Genomic DNA, 25,119 nt, shown 5'->3' with positions numbered 1-25,119 from the left:
CGGGCTGGATCTGAGCTAGGACAACGCTCGCATGCCCACAGATATGGCTCCGCGTGCCACCTCTGGCACGTGTGCCATAGGTTCGCCATCACGGCTATATACCAACCACAAACTCATCTCTTTGTGCTTCTAATCTTTCCATTGCCTTCAAAAGCCTTCTTCCTCATCCCTTCTGAACATCTAAGGAATGGATTCTTCCTACATCATGATCTTGCTCATATTTTAAATAATATCCTCTCATCTGAGATCCTCTCATCTGAGAACATCTCTAACTCCATCAACTTGGTTTCAAGGGACCAGACTTTCTCCCTGAGAGTCAGGAACTCACTATATCGAGGCATAAGCTCATGGGTTGTGCCCAGTGGGCAAACAGTCATAGATAGCACTTTTGCTCCTTCTGGCTTTCTATTTTCGTACAAGTGGTGCTATTGGTTTTCTTCTCCTTTAGCAATTGTTTGACCTAACATATAACCTTGTCTTCCTCACAAAGTTGCTAAATTTGTTTTATGCTTAATTTTTGGACGTGGGAGTATGTGTTGAGGCACATGCGGTCCTCTGATCCAGCAGACTTCTTCACTTGCAGCTTCAAGGCTGATATCCTGTCATGGCTGTCCTAAATATATCTCGTTATTCAGCAAAACATATAAGTATCTCTGCATGAAACAAAGATTTTTTTAAAAATTCTGCTATGTCCAATTGGGAGGAAGGATCTGCAAAAAAGTTCTTTTCATAGATCATTCAGCTGAGACTTCAAAAGAAGAAAAGTTTTATTACTGCAGCAGTTTCAAAGTAGTATTCAGAAAACATATTAAGAAAGAAGGGCACCTGTAAAAAGCTGAACCAAAAGATCAAACAAGGCATGAAAAACCAGGTGAATGTCACATCTTCAAGGTTAAGACTTACATGTTATCCAGCCATGTAGGAAAAAGCAGATAACAAAAAACAACAACATGGAAAGAGACACCTAATGATATATAAACAACTAATGCATCTATCTATTTCATAAATCCAAAATAAAAAGATGATCACAATTATTTACACCGTAGTGGCCGAATAGATCAGAGGTGGATTTCAGCAGGTTCTGACCAGTTCTGGAGAACCGGTAGCAGAAATTTTGAGTAGTTCGGAGAACCGGTAGTAAAAATACTGACTGGCCCTGCCCCCATCTATTCTCTGCCTCCCAAGTCCCAGCTGATCAGGAGGAAATGGGGATTTTGCAGTAACCTTCCCCTGGAGTGGAGAGGTAATGGAGATTTTACAGTATCCTTCCCCTGCCACGCCCACCAAGCCACACCCACAGAACCAATAGTAAAAAAATTTGAAACCCACCACTGGAATAGATATGTAGTGGCATAATCTTCTCTTATAAACTTTCAGACCCATAGTGCTTATTGGGGGCAATAGCAGGTTTCTTTAGGCATCCCATTTTCCCTCTAGCCAAATAGGTGGATTTCTGTGACTTACCTATATCTGTGCAGCAACACACTTCAACCATACTCCTGAAAAAGAACCCTGTACTTTAACCATTACAAGGCACTGATTTCCCACAGGTACCGTATTGATATTTTGCACATTGGCTTTTCCTTAATGGTTATACAAGTAGGCAAGGCTGCTGGTTAAAATCTTAGAGGTATTTTTTTTCCCTTTATACATATGCTAGCTCATTACCATCTGTGCTGTTAATTAGTTCCTGACTGTAGGTTAAATGTAGGGCATGTTGTCAAGAGCCTAAGGTGGAATGGCCAGACCTCCTGCTATTGCAATATGGCCCATTTTTAACTCTTCCCTCCCTATTCAAGTTTATAATTTATAGGTGCGCAGGTAAAACCACTATGTTAACTTTGGAACAGAAGGAGGGAAGATTGTTCAGTTTCATTTCCACTGCCAAAGGGATATATAGTCTTTCTAAATGCAGGTTTTCTACTCCACATACACACATACATACATACATACATACATACATACATACATACAGACAGACACACACACATTGATTTAAAAGGCAGGTTCCCTCCCGCAATCCTTGCTTCTGTCCTAGTTACATCATACACTGCAACATTATTATTAAGGACAGGAAATTACTATGTGCATGAGGACAAAGTGTTGTACGCATAAATTTTTTTGGAGGACATAAAACATAAAACATGCTTTCCGATAAACAAGAGTTTGACAAGAGTTTGAGGGTCACTCTCATCTTAAAATGAAGAGGCAACGGTGCTTGTGATCATGCCCAAATAACAAGAATTGTGTGCTTAATAAGAACCCCTAATTGTGTTATGGAGAAATATATGGAGTATTGGTCATTCCAAAAAATTTAAAATCCTTATACGAAGTGGTAAGTTTGTCTTCTACCAGTACTAACTCTGAATGTGTTTTACATACAAAGCAGATGATTGGGTATTTATGGGCATAATATATATGCAAACAGCCTGAATTGCTAGGCTATGAAATCCAGCATATATTTTTGATTTACTGTACAGTGTGTCATTCTGATAAAAGGCAATTAATACATTTTTGAAACAAGTTGATTTGCATACTTTATAAGCCTTATTTTTCAACACAAATGGATTTGATTTTTATTAGATACATACATACTCTAGGTTTTGATATCTAGATTAATAAAAGCAAATTTCAACTCCTTTGCATTGCAAAGATTGTAGTATCCTTCACAATGGGCCTTTAATTTATATAGAAATCCTTTATTGAATTTGTTCCGCCTTCACCTTCTGGCAGAATTTCCATCAGGAAATGGACCTTCAAAGTCCACTCTTACAAAAAATGAGGCTACATCTTTACTTCCCTTTTTTTTCTTCTGATAGTGACTTGAAGAATGGTCAGCATTGGGACATTAACAAAAAGACTTGACTATGAATGAGAAGAATGACATATTTGGTCTTTGAAAGTTAGATTATGCACATTTTATCTTTAACATTGCATCCCCAACTTTAGGCAATTGAAATAATGCAGATCATCATAATCATTGTAATAGAATCTAAATATGACTCACTGCATATTTAAAGAGCAAAATTGCACTATCACAACATACATCAAAGTAGATAAAAAGACAAATCAATACAGTTTTTTCCCCAATAAAGTGAGAAATGTATGCAGAAATAATTTGCTGAAGAACACAAGAAGGAGGTAGGATAGTGATGGTAACAATGTCTGTTACATTTTACAACTCTGTTTAATAATTGGGTTCAAACTAGTAGAACTTGTTTCAGAGTAGTTCAATTTATCTTGTTTTTGAAAGAAACGATGGCAAGTTGAATCAATTAACAATTAGGATTGTCTTTTCAATCAATTTACCAAGTTAAAGTCCCATAGGAATAGAAAAAAAAAATCATTGATTTTCTACCACCTGCATCCACATGCAGCACAATCAGTTCCAGAGCCTCAAAGTGAATGAATTCTCATACAATTTGAAATTCACGGGAACTGGATAACAAACCACCCTCTGCAACATGATTCTTATTATGGTCTGGTAAAATAATATTCTGATATTCCATTTTTGCCCCAGAAAGCACTGATTCAACTGTTCCATTTTTTTAGAGGCAATTACTCCAATAAGAATACATGGTCAATAGATAATCTCTATGTCTGCCCCTCTTTCATTTTTCTGGGATATTGTCTACTATTTATTAGAGATGTATTAAAAAATTTCCCCTATTGCATAAAACAGACTACAGTATCCACCTTGAACTTTTTGTAACAGAAAGGAGGAGGCAGGAAATAATCTGAATGAACAGAAAAGATATAGGCAACAGAGAGGAAGGCTCAAAAGCAAATAAAAGAAAAAAAGAAAAAATGCATAAAATTACTGATGGAAAGCAAGGAAACAGAGATAACTTATATAGAATGTAGAAGTAAGATGACATTTTTTCTTTAAACTTAAAAAGGTTAAGAGAAATGCTTTAATTATATGACACTCTACATTAGTACAAAAAGCATAACTGAAATATTAAGTATCCTCCCTCTAAAATTGTGGTGATTATATTTTGCAGTCTAGTGCACAATCATCATGTAAACGTCTATTTATGGGTGATATATTGAAAGAGTTAAAAAGGCAGTTCAAGAATGTCTTCAGAATTGCCTGCATTAATTTGATTTTCTAGAAGTCTTATCCTGTGGAATGAATCTTCTTCAAGGATTAGGATAGATAAAGGACAAATCTAACAATGATAACTAGGGGAAAAAACCCTGAAGAATCCTGGGAATTTTAATATTATGTAACACACCACTTTTTAAGTCACAACTATTATGCTAGAAAAAAAGGAGATTTGGGAAAGGAAAGAAAGATGTTCTGCATATAAAAGATAGAAGTAGAGTCCAACACCTGGACTGGAGATATTCTAAGCTACCTCCAACACTAGATTTTGCTTTTGCAACAACCAGAGTCCAAAATCAAGCTTCGATTTGGCAATAAACTCAAGCTCTTTGTGTGGCTATATTTCTCGTGTTAATGCTACTTATACCTTTCCAGAAGGTAGGATATTTATACTCTTGGTTTCCCTTATGGAGATTATATGTACAATAGTGATAGTTTCACTCAATTTCTTTTCTTACTAAATAGAAGAACAGCTGATGCAGGAGAGGAGATAGTGGGTGTGGAGTAGCAAATTCTTGGAAAGATAAGGGCTCTACATATTTCTGATTCCAGATTGTAAACAGACTTTTAAAGCTATTTTCAAATTACCACTTGATTCTGCTCCTGAGAGAAGTGTTATTCGTGCATTATACATTGCATAATATGCACAGTCTTCAAGAGATCCAAAATTATTCAGTTTGTAAGAGACAGAGATAATAAAGAGGCTTCTGTGATTTAGGCACTCTTTCTATTTTAGTAATACAAAATCTTTTCAGCAGCCGTGGGCAATGGCATAAAGGGTCTTCAGTTTGGGGAGATGTCTACTAAATACCACATTTCTGGTCCACCTTTTTATTTGTGAACTCCAAACAGCCTACAGTACACGGGGATCTTGTCTCATATAATCCTCATAACAACAACCTATTGAGAAGGTTGAATTGAAAACATGATATTGTTTGTTAAACTTATGATTTAAACAGTGAGACGCCTAAACTCACCCACTGAACTCCATGGTTGAATGGGAAGTTGAATCTGTTCTCAAAAATTGAAGGTTTTTTTAATTGTAAATAAGCCTCTCCTAGAACTAAATTTCTTTCTTATTTGTCTTAGCCCAAAATTGGTGGAAAATTATGCCTCTATTCATTGGTAGCTCAGGGCTGTATTCCAACCATATAATTTCAAAGACCCCTGACAGCTAGAGAAGAGGTTGCTTGGTGGCACTGCACAACCTGAAAAATCAGAAATTGTAGTAAGGTTATCCATCTTTTTATATTGCAAGGTTTTTTTTTCTGTAAAGACAGCATTTATATTCTTAGCTTTAGCTGTTTTAGGTAAGAGATTTACTTTTAAAAGCTTTGCTCCCAAAACCTGTGGTTCACTAATAAACCATGGTTTATTAAATCAATAATTGGTATGTTGAAATTTGTCATAGTTGGATTCTATTTATCTATTCAATGGGATTATAATTGTGTAGTTGAGGGTAGGATCAGTGGTGGATTTCTACCGGTTTGGGTAGCGGTGGGAGGCTGCCCACCTGCCCAGATGTCATCACGGACACTCTGCACATTCTCAGAAGGTTCTGCACATGTGCAGAAGCGCCACGCGTGAGCTCGCATTTCCAAACTGGTAGCGAAGGTAAGTGAAACCCACTACTGGGTAAGTTGTATAATATTTTTATGTGTCAAGACTATCACCATCATCTGATAGTCTAAAAATAAAATGTTAACTTTATTTATTAGGCTCTACTATACCACAACAGTTTCTGACTTCATTGTGAAGATTTTTTTTTCTTTATATTATGTTAGAGTTAGACCTTTATTTTTCATGGTGGAAAGTTCAAGACTAACTGGAGAAAATACAAACTAAGTCTGGAATTCATATTGATGTGCCGTCAGCATTCATGGTGCAGTACTTCAGTGGAAACAACAAGAAAAGAGAGAAGAAGCAGAAACAAGAGTAAATAAAGAAACAATATGGGATTGTTTCACTGAGAAGGCTTAGACTTAGTGATGGAAGAGCATGGGAATATCAAAGGGGATGGGATGAGCACAACTATATTTGTTTGGTGTTGCTTAGACTTTGTGACTGTAAAAGGTCTTTATACTGCTGTTCCACATAATAAGCATTTGTCCATTTGGAGAAAATATGTTTCCAAAATAAAAGTTTTCCACTTGAGGCCAGGGAGAGGGGGAGCCATACTCAGATGCTTCATGAAAAATGGGCACTTCACCCCCATCCTTCTCTTCTCATACCCCCAGGAGTTTGAAAAACTAGTAAACATATTTATAGACTAAATTGTAGTTAATAAAAATAGAAAAAATAGGTTTGGTCTTGAAATGGCCTGTTCTAACCCTGAAGACAGACACTGGGAATTGGTTTATAAAGGCACGTAAACCTTAGCTCTTTTTTCATCTTATTAACTTACTAAGCTTGGTTTTTTTAAGTTCTTATGTAAATGAGAAAGTGGCAACAAATTCCAGGGCAACAAAATTTGGGTGTAGAGAGAACAGAACAAAAAGCAGAATGACAAATCAAGCGTTTGAGAAGGATTAGAATGCAAACCCTGTATTTTCCACTGAGCAGACGTTCTGGAGAATGTAAAATATGAGTGAGAATGAGGTGTGGTGCCTAGAAGTAAGACATGTATGAAACAACCGTAAATATAGCAGGAGCAATTCCGCTTTAACATCCTCCTGAGCTTCCTTTCACATATTTCTTTTCAATTATTTAAATAGGAAGCAAAGTCTTTAAAAGCTTTTGTACTGATAGTGCTTTCACCATGAAATCTAGGTCTTTGACACCCAGAAAATTTAATTTATAAATACTATCCCTTTTGGTGAAAGTAAACAATGTAAATAAGTGCTTCATGAGCAATATTAGTCTTTGATGTTTGAATGTTAGATTCAGTGAAAGTGTAGAAAGATCCTTGTATTACCAAGCAACAATAGAAAAACATAGCCATGTTGTGCTTTGTGATGTAATTGCTCTGACATATTATTCTTGATGGGCTTGTCTAAAAGCTCTTCTTTCTTTATGAGGCAGCTTGAAAGATAAGAACAGATGCTAGTTCTAAATGTAATACTGGTAGCAAGCATGAAGATAAACTGGGAGGGGAAAGATGTGCTACTAAAGTAGTATCACAAGCAAATCCCGATGTAATACTAATGGCAAATTGTCTAGAGATGTGTTAAGAAATCATATATAGAGGATAACACAAAAAGATATAAAAGTGCTAATTTCTGTGGTAGTGGCTAACAAAATAAAAGACTTGGGCCTGAGATGGAAGCAGCATTTGTTGCTCTGTATCAGGCATGTTCAACTGTGGCCCAGGGTCACATGCAGCTCTGGACAGGTCGTAACACAGCCCACAATATTGTAAACTTTTAACATTATTATGGGATTTTACATTATAAAACTATATTATACATTGTATATGCAGCCCAAGACTATTTCTCTTCATTCAATATGGTCCAGGCAAGCCAAAAGGTTGGATGCCCATGTTCTAGATGTTTTATGGGGCCCAAGTGGGAGGAGTATACTTTTTGTTCTTCAATATGGACAACCAAGGTGTTTCTGCTTATGAGTTGAGAGTTGAGATCATTGGACTGCAGTGGTTCCATTCCTTCCTAAGGAGCTGTTAATAGTCATAGATGAAAAGAATTTATCCCAGATCCTTCAGGGCTTTCCCACATATTTTTAAAAGGTCTCCATGAAGTTTTTAGGAAAGGTCAACTATTAGTTAGATACAGTATGATCAGTACACTGGTAGTACTCAGTTGTACTCTAAACCACACAGAACATGCTATTAATGTCTTGACCGAGTACATGGGAACTGTTGGGTTGAATGGAGAAAAACAGGCTGAAGGTGAATCAAACCAAGATGGATTTGCTGTTTGTGTATCCATGTTATCTGTCAGAGCCACTGTTTCTCTTGATGGGCAAACACTACCCATTGAAGGAACAAATCTATGACTTGATTCCTAGACTTAGGGCTACTTCTAGCTGAACTGCTAGATGAGGAGACCATTTGCCTAACTTTAGCTAGTGTATCAGTTGCAGCTCTATCTGGCATGAGCAGACTTTGCTACATACTTTTATCATGATTACCTTGGACTAGTGCAATATGCTCTACATGAGACTCTCTCTGAAGACCTTGTGGAAGCTCCAGCTGATACTAAATCCAGCAAGCCACCTATTAACTGAAACTTGGCACTGATAATATGTTACACCTCTGCTCCGAGCAATGCATTGGGTTCCAATAAGCTTCTGGGTGTAATTCAATGTACTGCATTTGACCTCTGCTACGTGGTTTGGCACCTGAATACTAGCAGATCCACCTTCTTCTGTAGTACTTGTACTAGGGTACTGCAGTACATGTAACTCCACCTCCATGGAATGATTGAGCTGCAGAGACACTGCTTTTCATTAGCAATGACTGCTCTTTAAAATAACCTCCTGATGAATATCGGGCTGACAGCCATCTTGATTTCCTTCAGGCAAATCCTCAAAATGGTGCTCTTCCACACTACATTTGTAGATTGATTTGCATTATCTAGTCTGAATGAATGCATGAATTATTGAGGCATTATTATGGGTCATTACATTGAATTTGTAATCTTGTCTCTTAGCATGGACATTTTTTGTATTTTAATTGATTTTTTTAGCATGGATGTTTTATGTCTTAAAGATTTGGGCTAGCTATTATTCCATGTTCAAACACAATTCTGATGGATAACACTAATTTGCAATCATATTTTTCTCTTGGACAGTAACTCCCCCAGAGTCAACAATATATACTTCATTAGATATATCAGATTTGTCCTACAAATTGGCTTTGAATAGGACATTTAGTCCAATATAACTTTACGCACATAAAAAGAACTTCCTCCCCCAACATTAAAAGATAGGAGGGATAAAGACATGGAATTTTTTGCTCTGGCACTCTTCACTATTTTGGGGAAATAAGTCGAACACAGAAATATTTGGCTTAGCTTCAGGTGAAACCTGACTGGTAGCTTTTGTTTTAGATATTATTTTTTCTTTGACTTTGAGTTCTTATATTTTCTTATTATAACAGATGGTTTACAATTAATTATTACATTCAGCATCATGAAAACACAGGCTTGATAAAAATAAACAAATAAACAAGCTACAATATAACTCCCAGTTCCACTTGGATCTTTACAATATGGTAATTAAATACTAAACTGATAAGGCACTGAGTATTATACTGCCTAACAAAACTAAACAAATAAGCTATGTTTCTTTGTTTTTCCTTGAAAACATTTCGCTTCTCATCCAAGAACTGAAGAAGCTTCTTGGATGAGAATTGAAACATCTTCAAGGAAAAACAGAAAGTCCAATTGCCTTTTGAAAGAAGCACCTTTGGGATAAATAAATAATCAGAAGAAAGAAAATACTACTTTTTGCTAAAGTAGATTTAGAAATCCCAATTTTATAACTATTTTAGTTACAATTAGTTATATACTATCTGTATCTAATGCTTTCTCCAGTTCCTTATGCGATTAAATGTAAAACCCAATGTAATAAATCTTGGGTAGAGTCCTACTGATCATAATAAACTTCTTTAGTTCTACTGAAATTAGTGAGCAGATTAGTCATGACTAACATTAAATGTGATAAAAGTATGACTAACTTCCTCTGATCCCAACTCAGTAATTTGCAGCAATTAAAGTTTATTGAAGCATTGGATTTCTTAGGAAAATCAAATAGTTCCAAAGACTGCTTTTATGGACTGTTTAACAACTAATATATATTGTTTTAGCTGCTTAGGAGAACACGCAACATTAAACTCTAGAATTTAAACTTCACCACTTTAAATGATTTGTGACTTAGCATCTCCATTTTTTAAAAAGAAAGTACATAAATTATAAGTTAAATAACTGTTGGCACTTGATTCATAGCTGAATTAAGCTCCTCTCGATGACAACAACTAGCTCTCCTTCTAAACAAGAGATTATCCTTTTCCGCCACATAGTCTCGTATGAAATATGTAAGCAATGGAAAAACAAGGCTGTTTTAGCAATAACAGTACTTCATTTTTGTCACTACTGTTTTTAAAAGTAATCACACCCAGTATAATGATTTTTCTTGCTTTCTTTTTGTTAGTTCTTTATATGGCCAAAGATACATTTTGGCAACCCCGAAACTAGATCATAAACTTTATATGCTTAGGTAGGAATGCTCCTGATTTAGTGCATGGTATTCCATTAGAGAATCCACCAACTCCTTGGGTGACATGAAGCAGTCATTTTTAATACTTATGGTAAAGTAAGGGGCTTATTATATATAGTATCAAAGGCATGATCAATTGGCCATTGAGAATCTGAGCATGGTTCCATAGAGGGGAAAGCCGCAGTTCATTTTTAGAACGATTGGATTTTTCAAAGTCCCCTCTTGGCAATTAATTCCAAAATGAATTAGATACTCCCTTTTCTTCCTGCTGATTTGATTCACTCCTCACAACAGGGCAACCATAGATGTCAGATGCTCTCTATTAGATAAAAGTTGAGTATCATCACTGTGCCAAGAAACAGAATAAGGAGCTAATATTGCAAAGGCCTTAATGCTAACTTAGTTTTCCAACATTTTTGCTGGGCATCTTGACCAAGATTTATGGAAGACAAAGGAGTACCAAATTGTTTTTGGTGTATCTCGTCACAACAACATGTCACCATATAGGTAGTCCTCAATTTACGACCACAATTGAGCCAGAAATGTCCCTTGCTAAGCAAGACAGCTGTTACATGAGTATTGCTCCATTTTACGACCTTTCTTCCCACAGTCGTTAACCCAATCCCAACAGCTGCTAAATGAGTAATATGGTTTTTCAGTGAATCTGGCTCTTCCCATTGACTTTGCTTGTCAGAAGGTTGCAAAAGGCAATCACATGACCATGGAACATGCAACTGTCATAAATACGAACCAGTTGCCAAGTGGCTGAATTTTGATCACGTGACCACGGGGATGCTGCAATGGTCATAAGTGTGAAAAACGGTCCGAAGTCACTTTTTTCAGTGCTGTTGTAACTTCAAGAGTTATGAGCCTGAAGAGCCATGGTGGCGCAGTGGTTAGAGTGTAGTACTGCAGACTACCTTTGCTGCCTGCCGGCTGCCTGTAGTTTGGCAGTTTGAATCTCACCAAGTTCAAGGTTGACTTAGCCTTCCATCCTTCTGACGTTCGTAAAATGAAGACCAGATTATTGGGGGCAACAGGCTGACTCTGTAAACCACTTAAAGAGGGCTGTAAAGCACTGTGAATAGTATATACGTCTAAGTGCTATTGCTATTCAAACATTCACAAACGAACCGTTGTAAGTCAAGGACTGCCTGTACTGTACTACAATTCACCAGCAAAAGAAGCAGAAGACCATGACCATTAGTGTGAATTGAGAAAGACTCTCAGCCTTTCCCTGGGGTCAACTGGCTTTAACACCAGGAGTTAAAACTTATCTGTTTTATCATTCAGACTCTTTAGCATTAAAAAAAAAAAAAGCCCCTCCTTTTGGAAGCACTTTTAAGACTTTCAAAGACTTATTAATAAAGGGCAAACTACACATTACATGTTGTTCCACCATTCCAAAGCTACCTTTCATAAAAAATAATACTACTAAAACTGGCATACTACATTGCCTTACTGCCTTAGCGAGTATTGTATAGTTTGTCCCAAGGGCAAAATGCAAAGGGCATATTATTTCAGTACCCCTTGTCTCAGGGACATACAAAGAGAATTTGTTCTTCCTAAGCCAGAGCTCAGTTATTCAGAACAAAACACTCCAAGAAAGAGTTCAGTCTTGAGAAAGGCAGAGCGTGCCAGCATATAAACCTCTCTCAGCAATGAAAGTTGTTCCATTAAATGACAGCTCTGCAGTGGGGAACAGGCCTGAGTGCTCGTAACAGTTATACGGAAAACAAGTCAATGCAGGTTAGTAATTAACCTATTAAAAAGGATATATCCGCTTAAATAGCAATCATCATACTGCATAGTACACAAAGCACATTTTCAATGCGACTGTAAATCAAAGGATAGAAACAACATCTGTAGATATTAAAGAGGCATTCACTTTAAACAACAATTGGCTTTACAATTACTAAAGGTAGTTTTTACTTTCTGTTCTAATAACATCTGGTTCAGCTCCAGTCCCAAAAAAGGAGCTTGACCGAATAATGATAATTGTTCTAAGGCTGTGATGGTGAACCTATGGCACGTGTGCCACAGGTGGCACACGGAGCCATATCTGTGGGCACACGAGCGTTGCCCTAGCTCAGCTCCAGCACGCATGCATGCGCCAGCCAGCTGATTTTCGGGCCTTCTGGGTCCACCGTAAGTTGGGAAATGGGCTGTTTTTGGCCTCCGGAGGGCCTCCGTGGGGGGGGGAGGCCATTTTCGCCCTCCCAAGGCTCCAAGAAAGCCTCTGGAGCCTGGGGAGGGCAAAAAAAACAGGCCTACCGGGCCCACCGACCCATCACGTGCAAAAAGGGGGGGCATGTGCATGCGCAGGGGGAGTGCACATTGAATTATGGGTGTGGGTACACACGCATGTGAGCCCCCCCGTGCTCCTCCTACTTTTGGCACGCAGCGGGAAAAAGGTTAGCCATCACTGTTCTAAGGTATAGTTTCCTTGCTTCAATTTTAGTTCCTGGCACTGAAGCAAGAAGTTGCTACTAGTCATGGAGCTAATGTATAGTTATGGGAAACAATCATCAGCAAATTCTCCCTTTTCAACTACTGAAACGTTTTACTTTTTTCTATCTAGGCTACTGGTTTTTATAGCAACGTAAATGAGCAGAACAAGAAAGACCTACAACATGATCTTAGCATGCTAACCCCTAGGTGAACACAAAACACAACTGTTTTTTCTGAGTCTTCCTTTTGTAAAGGACTAGTATAGTATTGCAATCTTAAATCCAAAACACTGGTTATTAAATTAGGTCACTACTAAAATTGTAAGTGATCTCATTTTTAGATTTTTTAAAAAAAAAAATCATATCAAACTACCATTAAACATACATTTAACATATACAACATTAAACATATACAATGATTGGACTCGTCCCGTTCCACTCGGCTTTTGTCTTCTATTAAGTAATCCGGTATAGAATAAAATGTTTAAATCTTTTGACTTGTTATGCCATCCACAATTTACAGCTTCTGAATGATGACATCCTCCTGGTTAACAAGAAAAATAGGGCTCTAACAGCGAGTGCAATTTTTTAAAATGGGCTTTCCAGCTGTGATTCAGTGAAGTTGAACACTAAGTGGCAGTACTACAGAGGGAAAATTGTTCCATGTTGTTGAGTTTCAAAGAAAGGTCTTTCTTTTTATCTCTTTTCATTAAATAAACAATAGTGAACAGCTCTTTTTCAATTGCCTCATATTGGAAGTTAAGTAGTGGGTTTTATTTGCAATCCTGAGTAAAACAGAATGCTGGAGAGAATTGTATTTTCCCCCTGGATTAGCCCTCTAATCTTTCTTATCATGAACAGCTATAATGTAAGAGGCAGGTAGGTTTAGGGCAAAGGATGTGGGCAAATACAAAACAGAATCGGTGTTCTGTACATTTTGATATTTTTTGAACAATTGGGGGGTGGCTGTTAAACAAGTATATTTTTTCAGATTTACATGAGAAAACTGTTATTTCATATAGAATAATTCCAGAATTATTGGAATGGCAATCCTTAAAATTTCCATTCCACTACAAAGTTCACTGGGTAATCCTCTATTCGTATTCCTCTGTCCAAATCTACCTTGGAAGTTATTCTCATTGAAACAGAAAGTCTCTGTGTGCCAGGATAAGTGAGAGAATTATGTTTATGTAGATAAAGCTGTTATTACATTCCAAGCACTGAAATTCCATCCTTCATACTCATGAGGATGAGTAAGTGACTGGACATCCTTCAACATACTGATAACAGTTGTCTCAGCAACAGTCAATAGGAATAGATGAGAGTTAGTACTTGTGGACCAATCTTCTATACATCTTTCAAGGATTCCTTTGGGGGGGGGTCAATATAGTTGTTCTATGACTAATGGAAATCAGTTTTCATACTTGGTTTGCCAAATGTGGAGAAAGGATACAAGTAGTTACCTCCCTTCTGGAAACTGGACTGAATTTATAAAAAATCCTGAAACACAATTCACAACTAATTTATGGCAGGATAAGATAGGTAAAGAGCAGTGATGGGACTGAAGTAATTTAACAACAGGTTCTCTAATGATTTATTCCAATAACCAGTTTGCCAAACTGCTCAGAAAGTTAACAACCGGTTCTCCCGAAGTGGTGCGAACTGGCTGAATCCCACCACTGGTAAAGAGTAATTCAGGATTATTCATGTCACATGGTTAGGTATTTGCTCCTCTCTATGATTTCATCCTTGATCATTTAAATCAGAATATATAGATAATGTGGAGAGATCCATAATATGGCTGCTTCCCTCTCTTTTTCTGTCATATACAGATATACTGTAGACACATAACAGGTATAATAGTAAATAAACTCAGTTACTGTCACGTGATTTTTCTCTGTTCTGAAGTAGAATAGGTTTCTAACTATAGGTACTACTATAGTATGTAGCTAATATGTTTCAGTGCCTATGACCAGTGTTTTATAAATGGAAAAAATGGTGAAAATCCTGAATGCATATTTCTTAGACATTAATTTTATCACCTCAAACTTAAAGTATCTTTAATGCTTTTTCTAAGGCGTAACATCTTCACAAAGCAATATTTTCTATTTTCCTTGTACCGAATATAACAAGTAGATCTATGTAAGAGGGAAAAAAACCAAAACAAATTATGACAACTGGATTGACAGACTTCATTTGTTGGATAAGGGAATGGATGAAAATTGGTCTCCTGGCCATCAATATGGCTCAAAGTCTGGAGTGCAACAACGAATCAAAGAACACTCCAAAATTCAAACAATGAGTGAACAAGAGCCAGATGCTTCTACACTTTTCTCCAGAATGTAAGTTCTTTCCTTGGTTGTTGTAGATGATCCAGATGATGAACTCTACCACACCACCAGTCACTCCATCTGTAAATTATTCCAAGCATGGTTTAAAGGCATCACACATTTTCCCCACCATATTTTCATCCATATGCTCTGTAAACTCTGGAACACACAGAAGGCACCTTCAGACAAACATTGTTTAACCTATGCCAGCCTGTCAGAGAATACCATTTTTGCTTCAGACTTGCAAATCTGTGAGTTTAATACACCTTCAAGAATTCCCAACGTTTTATGAATTAGCAGACTTCCTTCACAGAAAGAGAAACCAACTTTCTCTCTTCTCACTTCTTCTGTGTCTGCTGCAGGTATTTGTGTGCATTGATTGATGGCTTGTAAAGCATTCCTTCTCGTGAATCAGAATAGAATGTATGCAAAAGGATTATTTTTTTAAAAAAATAACAAATGCCTATAAAGTAAGAAGCCTACAAAGCTTTCTTTTCACAGCACCACAGAGGAGTAGTAAGTTTCAAAACTTTCCCTTGAGTTAGAGAAATAATTGAAACTGATTTGGAAGTTATGGTGTGACAGGCAGTCTCCCCAAGGAAGGAGCAACTACAGGGCAGACCTCTGGAATCAAATTTCATCTGTGGTCCAACTGAGGAAGATCCCCCCTACCCAATTTTGCAGGAGTGGTTAGAAATCAGGACTTTTAGAAGACTAAACATGATCTGTTGTTCAAATTTTATGACAGGTAAAGGAGGTATAAAGCAGCTAAGGCACAATACAATCTTTACATTACATTACATTAGATACCATTACATAGTAAGGATTGCTAGTGCCAAATTGATATAATCTAGTATCTTTTCAATTATCACTGTATCATTCCTTTTATCATATTGCATACATATGGGATTTGGAATAGACTGAATTTTATAGTAGTAAAAGATTCCTTCCTTCCTTCCTTCCTTCCTTCCTTCCTTCCTTCCTTCCTTCATTCATTCATTCATTCATTCATTCATTCATTCACTCATCCAATATATATAGCTGCCCATCCCATAAAAAAGTGATTCAATTGCAAACCTAATAGCAACAAAAACATGAATTTAAAATTGAATTGGTAAAACTGCCAATCAAACATATTATTCTAAAACAAAAAGCGGAAATAAAGATCACATCTAAGGTACAGTAAATATATTATCACCGTTAACATTTGAAGTCTCGAAAGATAAACATTTTTTTTTTAAGGAAATGAACTACGTTTAAAAACAAACATCATATTAAAAATAAACAATATTTCAGATTCATATAGGTCGTCCCTACCTTTTTCAATTGGGCTTTTTAAAAAAGACTTTGGTATAAATATCATAGTGAAAGTGCTTAAGGCAAATGTTTACTGCCTTGAAGTTACAGACAGAATGCGTTGAAAGGTTCTCAGTGATGCTGTTATACAGTAACTCAATGAGCTTCACTTCGTTGGGTGGCTTATCTGAATAACTTTCATTTGTAGGAGTGCTTCGAATTCTTCTTTTTTTAGTCAGGCCATATAGCTGAGCCATTGTCTTGATGTGTGCATGGATTTATAAATATCACACCAGTTCAATTTCTAAATATTTTTATCAACCAATAAATTAAAGATAACACAGGTACTTGCTACTTACTATCATTCAGGATAGCTTCTCTGCATACATTAAAACTCAGTTACTAGAAGTATAAATAAGTAATAGTTATCGATCCCAAAATGGCAATAACCTCAAAAAAAAATGTATATCAAACAAAATTTTAAAAAGACTTTCAGAAAAAAACCTGTTAATGTTCAAGGCAAGACGCTAATGGCAATTCTGGGAAAAAAGAATATACATGGTTGTAACACGTTGCTCTTTTAATCTTATAAAAAATTGAAGAAATAGAGCAATCAATAGTGTACAACAAAGCTGCCAAACATTTCATTCGTAATTTGGACATCCAGAAACAATCACTAAGTAATGTTTTCGAAAGCTCTCCATCTAGGTTATTTATACCAGATTCCAAAATAAATCTACTTGGAAGTAAGATCCAATGGCTTTGATCGAAATTCAAAAGAACCTGTTATGAACAATATCTACAATGATAGTCCTAAGGCATCTTATTACTGGAGAAGTAATCTCCATGCAACGTAAGAATTACTTCTGAATCAAAGTCCTTAGCATTAGTATTACCAACTTGTTAAAGCTCAATATCAACCATTAATTTAACAAAAAGCTAAGCAAACCAGAGTTACAAGCCTCTACTGAAAAACTGGCAGATGAGGAAAACAATGCCAAGGAATCTTACGCTGCAGCTGTAAACATTCTGAGATACAGCCAATATATGATTGTCCTATAAATCTATGGCTTATACCCTCATAATTAGAAAAAAAGACTGTATTCACAAAGCAAGGAAAAGCTATAAGTTTAAAACAAAACACACATTCTTGAAACGTTAATTATTTATTTTGGTCATACCTAAAGTACAGGTACAGGTAGTCCTCAACTTTCAACTTTCCCCAAAATTCATGTTGCTAAGTGAGAAATTTGTTGAGTGAATCTTGCCCCGTTTTACGACTTTTCTTGTCACATTTGTTAAGAGAATTACTGAAGTTGTTTAGTTAGTAACATGGTTGTTAAGTGAATCTGGATTCCCCCATTGATTTTGCTTGCCTGTCATAACTATGAACCAGTTGCCAAGCATCCTAATGTAAATCACATGATCACAGGGATCATGTGATCATAAGTGTGAAAAACGGTCATGGGGTCACTTTTTTCAGTGCCGTTGTAACTTTGAACGGTCACTAAATGAACTGTTGTAAGTCAAGGACTATCTGTAGTCCTCAATTTAGGACCACAATGGAGCCCAAAATTTGTTGCTAAGCAAGAAAGTTGCCCCAATTTACAACCCTGTAAATTGCCGCAGTTGTTAATTAAGCTATTAACACGGATGTTAAATCTGGCTTCCCCATTGACTTTGCTTACCAGGAGGTTACAAAAGGGGATCAGATGATACTGCAAGCATCATAAATATAAGTTAGTTGCCAAGTGTCTGAATTTTGATCACATGACCATGGGGATGCTGCAACGGTCATAAGTGTGAAAAACGGTCATAAGTTAGGTTTTTTTCAGTGCCATTATAACCTTGAATGATCATTAAACAAACTGTTGTAAGTTAAGGACTAGCTGCAGTACATTTGAAGTTCGCCTACTGTAACAGAGGGTCATACATGTTCTGCCTGTATTCCACCCCCCAAAATATTCTGAACTGATACCACAAAACTGCATTTTGCAGATCTTACTGAGACCACAGTTCAATGTTTTTTTCTGTAGCATCTTGCTTATGCTTCCTTAGTTACAGAGCAGTAAGTAGTCAGAATCTGAGGATTCATTGCTACCAGCCCTTAATCAAACAAACATGAATCTAGGCTGCATTTACAAATATTACCATCCACTTTTACACAGAGTGCTTTAGTATCCAGGTAAAAGAAGCATATGGCTGTGATTAAGAAATTGGTTATGCAACAAGCAATTTGACTCTATATGAGAAAGCTTATCTTCAGCCAATGGATGTTTGTATATTATGTTTTCACGATAGCCTAGTTGAGCAACCTGATTCTTAAGTAGCTAGAATGGCACAATCCTCCAATGGGATTAAAAGTATATTATGGGAAAAAGGAATGCAGATCTAACTTGTGATAGTAAGTGCCCATTAGTAAGAACCCACAAATGAAATGAATCAGATGTACGCATCCAAAAAAGGATTGAAAGGACTCCACACTGAGTGTTTTGAAGTTCTGCTTTCCCGTAGCAAATAGAGACTTCTCCGTGGCTATCCTCTCTTTTTCATGCACAATTCCTGAAGAGAAAGGACTGTTGAAGATTTATAGAGACCACTGAGGAAAACCCTGTACCCAAAGAGGATTATCTGATAAAACACAATGAATATTTCCTCTTATCTTGAGTGGAAGCAATAAACAACCAACCAATGTCAAAGATAAGGCAGTGGATGTTTTTATCATCACACCCTCCATAAGCACTTAATAATTTGCTGAAAGCATTTTCACATACTCTTCCATCTAGCAAAGTGGACAAAAATGACAAATAACTTTATGGTCCTGGAATTTCAGCTATGGTAACTGGCGTGCCTGAAATTCCAGGAAAGGTTACGTTTCAACAAGTGTATCTTTCCATTTACTTACTGAGCCTCACTGGGTAGAGTTGATGCATAATTCTACACTGTAGCCAAAAAAATTGTTTCCTATTACATTCCATTTATAACCTTTGGCAGTGTATCATACCTATGTGGTTAGCCATGCCTATTGCTGCTACTAAAAAATCCTCTTCTCACTCCATAAGGATTTCACATTGTCCAAGTCCATTAAAAAAAAAAAACAACAACACACACACAGAGAGAAAAATGAAGGAAACTTTTTCATGGTTGCTGTGTTTGTGCTATATGTGAATACTTCAGGTTCTGAATCCATGTTGGAAGGCATCTGAAGTCCCATAGCCAGCTCTGAAGAAAAGATAAATCACCTCGAGAAATGGCTGTGTTTTCAAGCAAAGTTCACCAACTCCTATTCAATTTAAATACACAAAGTATCTTACTCTAGTTGATTAAAATCTATAAAGTTGGGCAAAAAGTGCCCAACCAAAGTCTTTGGAAGTTCAGAAGTAAGTCACAGTTGGTGGCAGACTTTCCAGGTATCTTTGCAAACAGCTGGTGCTCAAAGATATATTGCTTCTAAGCATGGAGGTTCCCTTAAGTAGTTATCATAAACGGAATATAACTTTTAAAAAGTTTAGCAGAGTAAATCTGCTCTTCTTCCCCAAATATCACAAGGAAAATCTATCACCATGTGAAAGTATACAAGCAGACTTTTTCAACTCACTTTCTCCACAACATCCTCCAATTGGCCTTGTTAGTTGGGAATGGCAGGATTTGTCACCCAAACATACCAAAGGCTCCAGGATAAGGATGGCTTGGGGTTCAAGACCACAGTAACCCTAAGGCTTCATCAGCACATCTTCCCACCCTAATTTATCATGGGTCGGCCCTTCGCTGAAGATTGAACGTCCCAAACACCTGAACATATCTTGCTCATTTTAAGCCCAATTTCTATTCAATATGTGTTAAACACATCATTGGCTAACATGCATTCCAGCCCCTGAAAGATTTAAATGGAGATGTCTTCTACTCATGTAAAGGGATATTCTAATTGCTTTTGGAAAAATAGTCTTGAATAAGAGCCTGCCTGCTTTGTTTCACCTGGCACTGTTGTGTATGGGGTTTGGGATTTTTTTTTGGGGGGGGGAGGGTTCACCTTAAAGTATGAACTGGGTCCAGGCTGATATTTCACAGCCCAGAAATCCTCTTTCGATGAACGTAAAATCCAACAGCTCATACCAAAACGAAGTAGGGATTTCTATTCTGGATCCGAAGCCGGCTTAATCTCTGAAAGCAAACAGGTCGGGGACACAAGGGGGTTAAATTTACTCAAACACGGGGCAGAAGGGGCTTCCTTGCGACTCCACTCTGGGCCAGCAGAGGGCCTCCTTTCCCACCGAAAACAAAGTCGCATCACAAAAACTCCGGCTACCGATCCGGCGCGTAAAGGTCTGGCCAGGCGGCGGGATTCGTAGGCTGGGGCTCTCAGTCTCTCCTGGGCCGCCCCAACTACGTAGCCCCAGGACCGTCGCACCGCGAAGCCGCCCGCTCGCGGCCACTCCCAAGCAAGAGCGGGAAAGCTCAGCCAGGTAGTCGCCAGCCACCCACGAACCCGCTTCCTGATAGCTCTTCCCACGCTGCAACTCCCGTGCGCTTCTCTCCTCGCCAGAGAGTTTTCCTCAGACAAGTTGCCCCCCCCCACCCCTCAACAACCCCCTTCCTTTGCCCGGCATCCAGGCTTAAGGGGACGCCGCCTCTCTGGGCGCCGGGGGGGGGGGGGGAAGCGCGCGGGAAGGAAGCGAGAAGTCCGGCTGAGAAAGTTGAAGAGGACGAGCGGAGCAAGAGGGTGAGAGAGAGAGCACAACAGGCTGGGCAAAGGCGGCAGAGCGAGCGAGGGAGGCGGAGGGGCGCCTGCCAAGGCACGAGCCGAGCAGGTGCCACGAGTGTCTGGCGGGGTAGGAACAAAAAAAAAAAAAAAAAAAAAAAAGGCGGCGACCGAGTCGCCCACCCACCCTGCCGTCCGCCTCCAGAGAGCGGGCTGGGGGCGGGGGCTTCCCTTTCTGCCCGCTCCAGCGCCCTTTACCTGGAAGTGCAGCTCCCCGAACTCAACCAGCCTTCCTTGCCGGGAAGGCTTCCTCCCGCCAGGCCCCTGATCCAGCTGCCGGGAGGGGATCGCCCCGCGCCCTGGGCAGCCTTGTGCCAACCGAATCTCGAATGCTGGGGCTCAGCCTGCACCGACAGAGAAGTTCTTTCTTCCCGGCGGGGCCTGCCTTTCTCTTCCATGCACCCCCCCCCCACACACACACCCCATTCCTCGGGCCTCTCTGGCTCGGGCAGCCGCGCCGTCCCAGCCCTCCCTCCCAGGGCTGCTGGGCTGCTCCCCGGGAGGCTCCGACAGGGCTGTTCGAGTCAACTTCTCCGCGCCTCGCCTTTCCCTTGCCCCCTACCTTGCCGTCCACACAAAGCCTGCTGGGGTCTCCTCCGGAGAGTCACATCGTCTCCCAGCCGTCCAGTCCCTCCAGCCGCCTCCTGCAGCTCCAGGAACACCGGAGGAGGCAAGCGGCTCAAATGTCTCATCAAAGCTTTATGAAGGGTGGGAGGCAACGGAGTTGTTGGGAGCCTCTGATCTCTTTCTCTCCCTCTCTCTCTCTCTCTCTCTCTCTCTCTCTCTCTCTCCCCCCCCCCACCCAAGCCGGCTGTCGTAGGAGCCTGGCTGTGCCCCCACACCACCGCCCCCTCCTTCTCCCTCCCTCCCTCCTCGCGTTTGGCTTCCTCTCACTCAGGAATTATTTAGATCTCCATTTGGGTTGCTATTGGTCAAGCGGCTTCCAAACGGGCACCAGCACCGGGTTGCCCCGGTTTAAAGGAACCGCATTGCCTGGTCCGCCCGCTCCCTGCCCCCCCCACCCCTCTTACCCAGTCCGCCGCAACTACACGGAAAACTCCGGCGTCTGCAGCAACCCTTTTCCAAGCTTCTTGGAAACTTGGTTTTTTTCGTTCGGCCCAACCTCTCTCCCAAGGGAGGCCTCCCAAAGACGCCGGCAAATAAGATCGGACTTGCGTCGGGATCCACTTTCCTCCATCGTCGGTGTCCCTTCCTCTACGATCAGGAAGGAAGGAATTAAATTTACCGCGGGGAGCGAGGTGGGTGGGAAGGCAGAAAGACACCCGCACTAAGTTCTGTTTGCGTTCTCGCCCTCCCCCCATCCCGTCTCCCCCAAATTTCAGCGTGGGAAGAAGGCAACGAGATCTAGTGCAAGTCCTGCCGGGGTGACCAACGGCGGGGAGAAAGCGTCGGTTTCGCGGAACAGGTTGGGTCCCAGCGGATAAATCGGAGCAGGGAAAACAAACAAGCTCCAAAAAAAGTTTTTTGGTTTTGTTTGGTTTGGGTTTTTTTTCCCCTCGTGGTTTCCTAAGTTGCGGACTCCGGATCCCGGACCGGGGGGGGGGGGAAGGCTGGGGGGTGCGCGGCTTGAAACGCTACCAATCTCTTAAAGCCGGAGCAGATTAGTTTTCTACTTGTTAGTACATTAAACAAACCAGATCCATTTAAATATAGCTCCCTGACTGACCTCTTCATAGTCTGCCTATTAAGAATGCAATCAAGATAATAACAAGCATGATTTATTAATGAAGGGTCCGGATAACGTTACGAGTCACTTTCGAAGAGAACACGCAGCGGGCAAACGTGCGCGCAGGTCCCGCCAGTCGGCGGATTTTTCTCGCAGACATAACAAAACAGTCGGAGAATCAACCCCCAAACTCACCTTGCGCTCGCTCGCTCGCTCTTTCCCCTCTCTTAGGCGCCTAGCCTCGAAAGACAGCGCCGAGAGCTGGCATGGGAGATGCCTGGATGGCAACCTCCGGCTTTGGTGGTGGAGTTGGTTGGAAATGAAAAATAGCATTTAAAACGCCAAAGGATGGGTTTAAAATCAAAAGTCCCCACCTTCTTGCCCAAACCTCTTTCGCGAGGCGTCCTCATCCCTTTCCTCCTCCGCCCGCCTCCCCCCAGGTTCCGCTTGCGCCGCAAATGCCGGTTAAATTATTGATAGTGGAAATTGCGTGGCGGTGGAAATCATAGTGGCGTCCCCCGATGGAGTAGCTCCGTTTGATCACGCTCGAGAGGGAGAGATTTCATGCTCGCTCGCTAGAGTGAGCTACGCTTGGAATCCACAACTCTCCAAGCCTTGAATGGAGGCTGTACGGGAATCCACACACGAGTGCTAGGCTTTGACGTGGATGTCAGATGATTTCCCCGCCTGCCTATAAACGAGACACCCCTGCGTAGCTCACGAGCAATCAGATTCCCTCCACGCCACTGATCTCTTTCTCGCGTAGAAAAAAAAAAAAAAAAAGAGGCGGCGGCGCTGAGGCTGCAGCCTGGGTTCCCCGCCCTTTGCACGTGTCTTCTACCGCGGTTCTCGCTTCGCTTGTTTTGGGCTTCCCCCTAAACGCCGGGAGAAGAGGGTTTCCCTGTCTTTGCAGAAGTTTTTACGTTTTTAAAAGAACTTTTGAGGCCTGAACTTGATTTAAGAAGCTTTTGCTTGGTTTTTTTTCTTTTTTTTTAAAGTTGCTGAAGATTTATTTTAGACTGTCAAAACTTTAAATTAAAAACAAATCAAAGCATTAGACCAGTTCTCGACCTTGGCAAAAGTGTGGACTTCGACTCCCAGAATTTCCCCAACCAGCATGCTGGCTAGAGAATTCTGGGAGTTGGTCCACACTTTTTCAAACCTGCCAGGGTGGAGAGATGCTGTCTTAGAAAAAGCTTCCGAACTGTATTGCCTGTTGTACTGAAATATGTCTATTAGTTTGGGCTAAGGAGTAACTGGGTATATATAGGCTCTTCCTCAACTCTTTTAAAATCCTTTTGTCCAGCAATCCCTCAAATCTTCATGGAAATGGGGGCGAAAGGATGTCTTTTAGATTTAAGGAGGATGAAAGACAACTACAGGTGTCTGACAGATTTCTCCCCTTCACTTCCCCACACTTTTTGTTTCTGGAGAAATAAAAAAATGTGGTTGGAAATGTGATGGTGGGATTTGACGCTAAGTAGCATATTCCCAGCATAAACCACAGGATATCTGGAATGACATGAGAGGGCTCCCCTGGAAAATGGAATGGAACTTGGATTAAGTTATTTATTTATTTATTTATTGGTTCGATTTATATGCCGCCCTTCTCCGGAGACGCAGGGCGGCTTACAATGCGTTAAGCAATAGCCTTCATACTTTTGTATATACCTGCTTAGTAGGGCTTTCCCCCCCCCCAAGCGGTGTTCTTTTTATACAAAGTCAGCTTATTGCCCCCACAATCTGGGTCCTCATTTTACCTACCTCAGAAGGATGGAAGGCTGAGTCAACCTTGAGCCTGGTGAGATTTGAACTTGCAGTAATTGCAGGCAGCTGGCAACTAAGTGCTACTTAACAGCACTTTAGTCCGCTGCGCCACCAAGGCTCCTTAGTTATGTGGGAAGTTCTGAACAAGCAAGCACACATGACTTTTCTTAATGCTTTTCTGTCATAAGGAAATTCAGGGATTATTGGGCAACTCATTAGTACATGACTAATATTTGCATGGCACATTGAATTACAAGCTAGCTATTTTATTAGCTTAGCATGTCCAAGCCAAGCAGGGGGTTTGTTCCTAAGCTTAATGTGTTCTGCAAACTTAGAAAATAAGATTGACGGAGCAAACAAAATTGATCGGCCAGCACTGTGCCAAAGAGATAATGCTGGATTAACTAGTATGCTAATGATGAGTATGTCATTACCAACTATTTACTGAACAGATTGACTTCAAGCTTAGACATATTGATAGGAGTTAAAGAGAGTCACCCATCAGACATGGCAACTCATCTTTCCTGCAGCTTGATGCTATAATGCTT

The 25,119-nt window shown here is 39.8% G+C and overlaps 1 protein-coding gene across 1 annotated transcript in view; it reads right to left on the bottom strand.

Annotated features, from left to right (window-relative positions):
* The window catches only part of BDNF (brain derived neurotrophic factor), a 50,572-nt gene extending 27,435 nt beyond the window's left edge, over positions 1-23,137 (bottom strand). Inside the window, exon 1 of the mRNA XM_070957534.1 lies at positions 23,000-23,137. Within this exon, the coding sequence (XP_070813635.1) occupies positions 23,000-23,137 (138 nt within the window). The remainder of the gene's footprint in view (positions 1-22,999) is intronic.
* Between the last annotated feature and the right edge of the window lie 1,982 nt (positions 23,138-25,119).

This window comes from Pituophis catenifer, unplaced genomic scaffold (genome assembly GCF_029215685.1).
Source record: "Pituophis catenifer annectens isolate HBS135680 unplaced genomic scaffold, rPitCat1.0.hap2 SCAF_1, whole genome shotgun sequence".
NCBI classification, from domain to species: domain Eukaryota; kingdom Metazoa; phylum Chordata; class Lepidosauria; order Squamata; family Colubridae; genus Pituophis; species Pituophis catenifer.
This window is presented reverse-complemented; position numbering and strand designations above follow the sequence as displayed.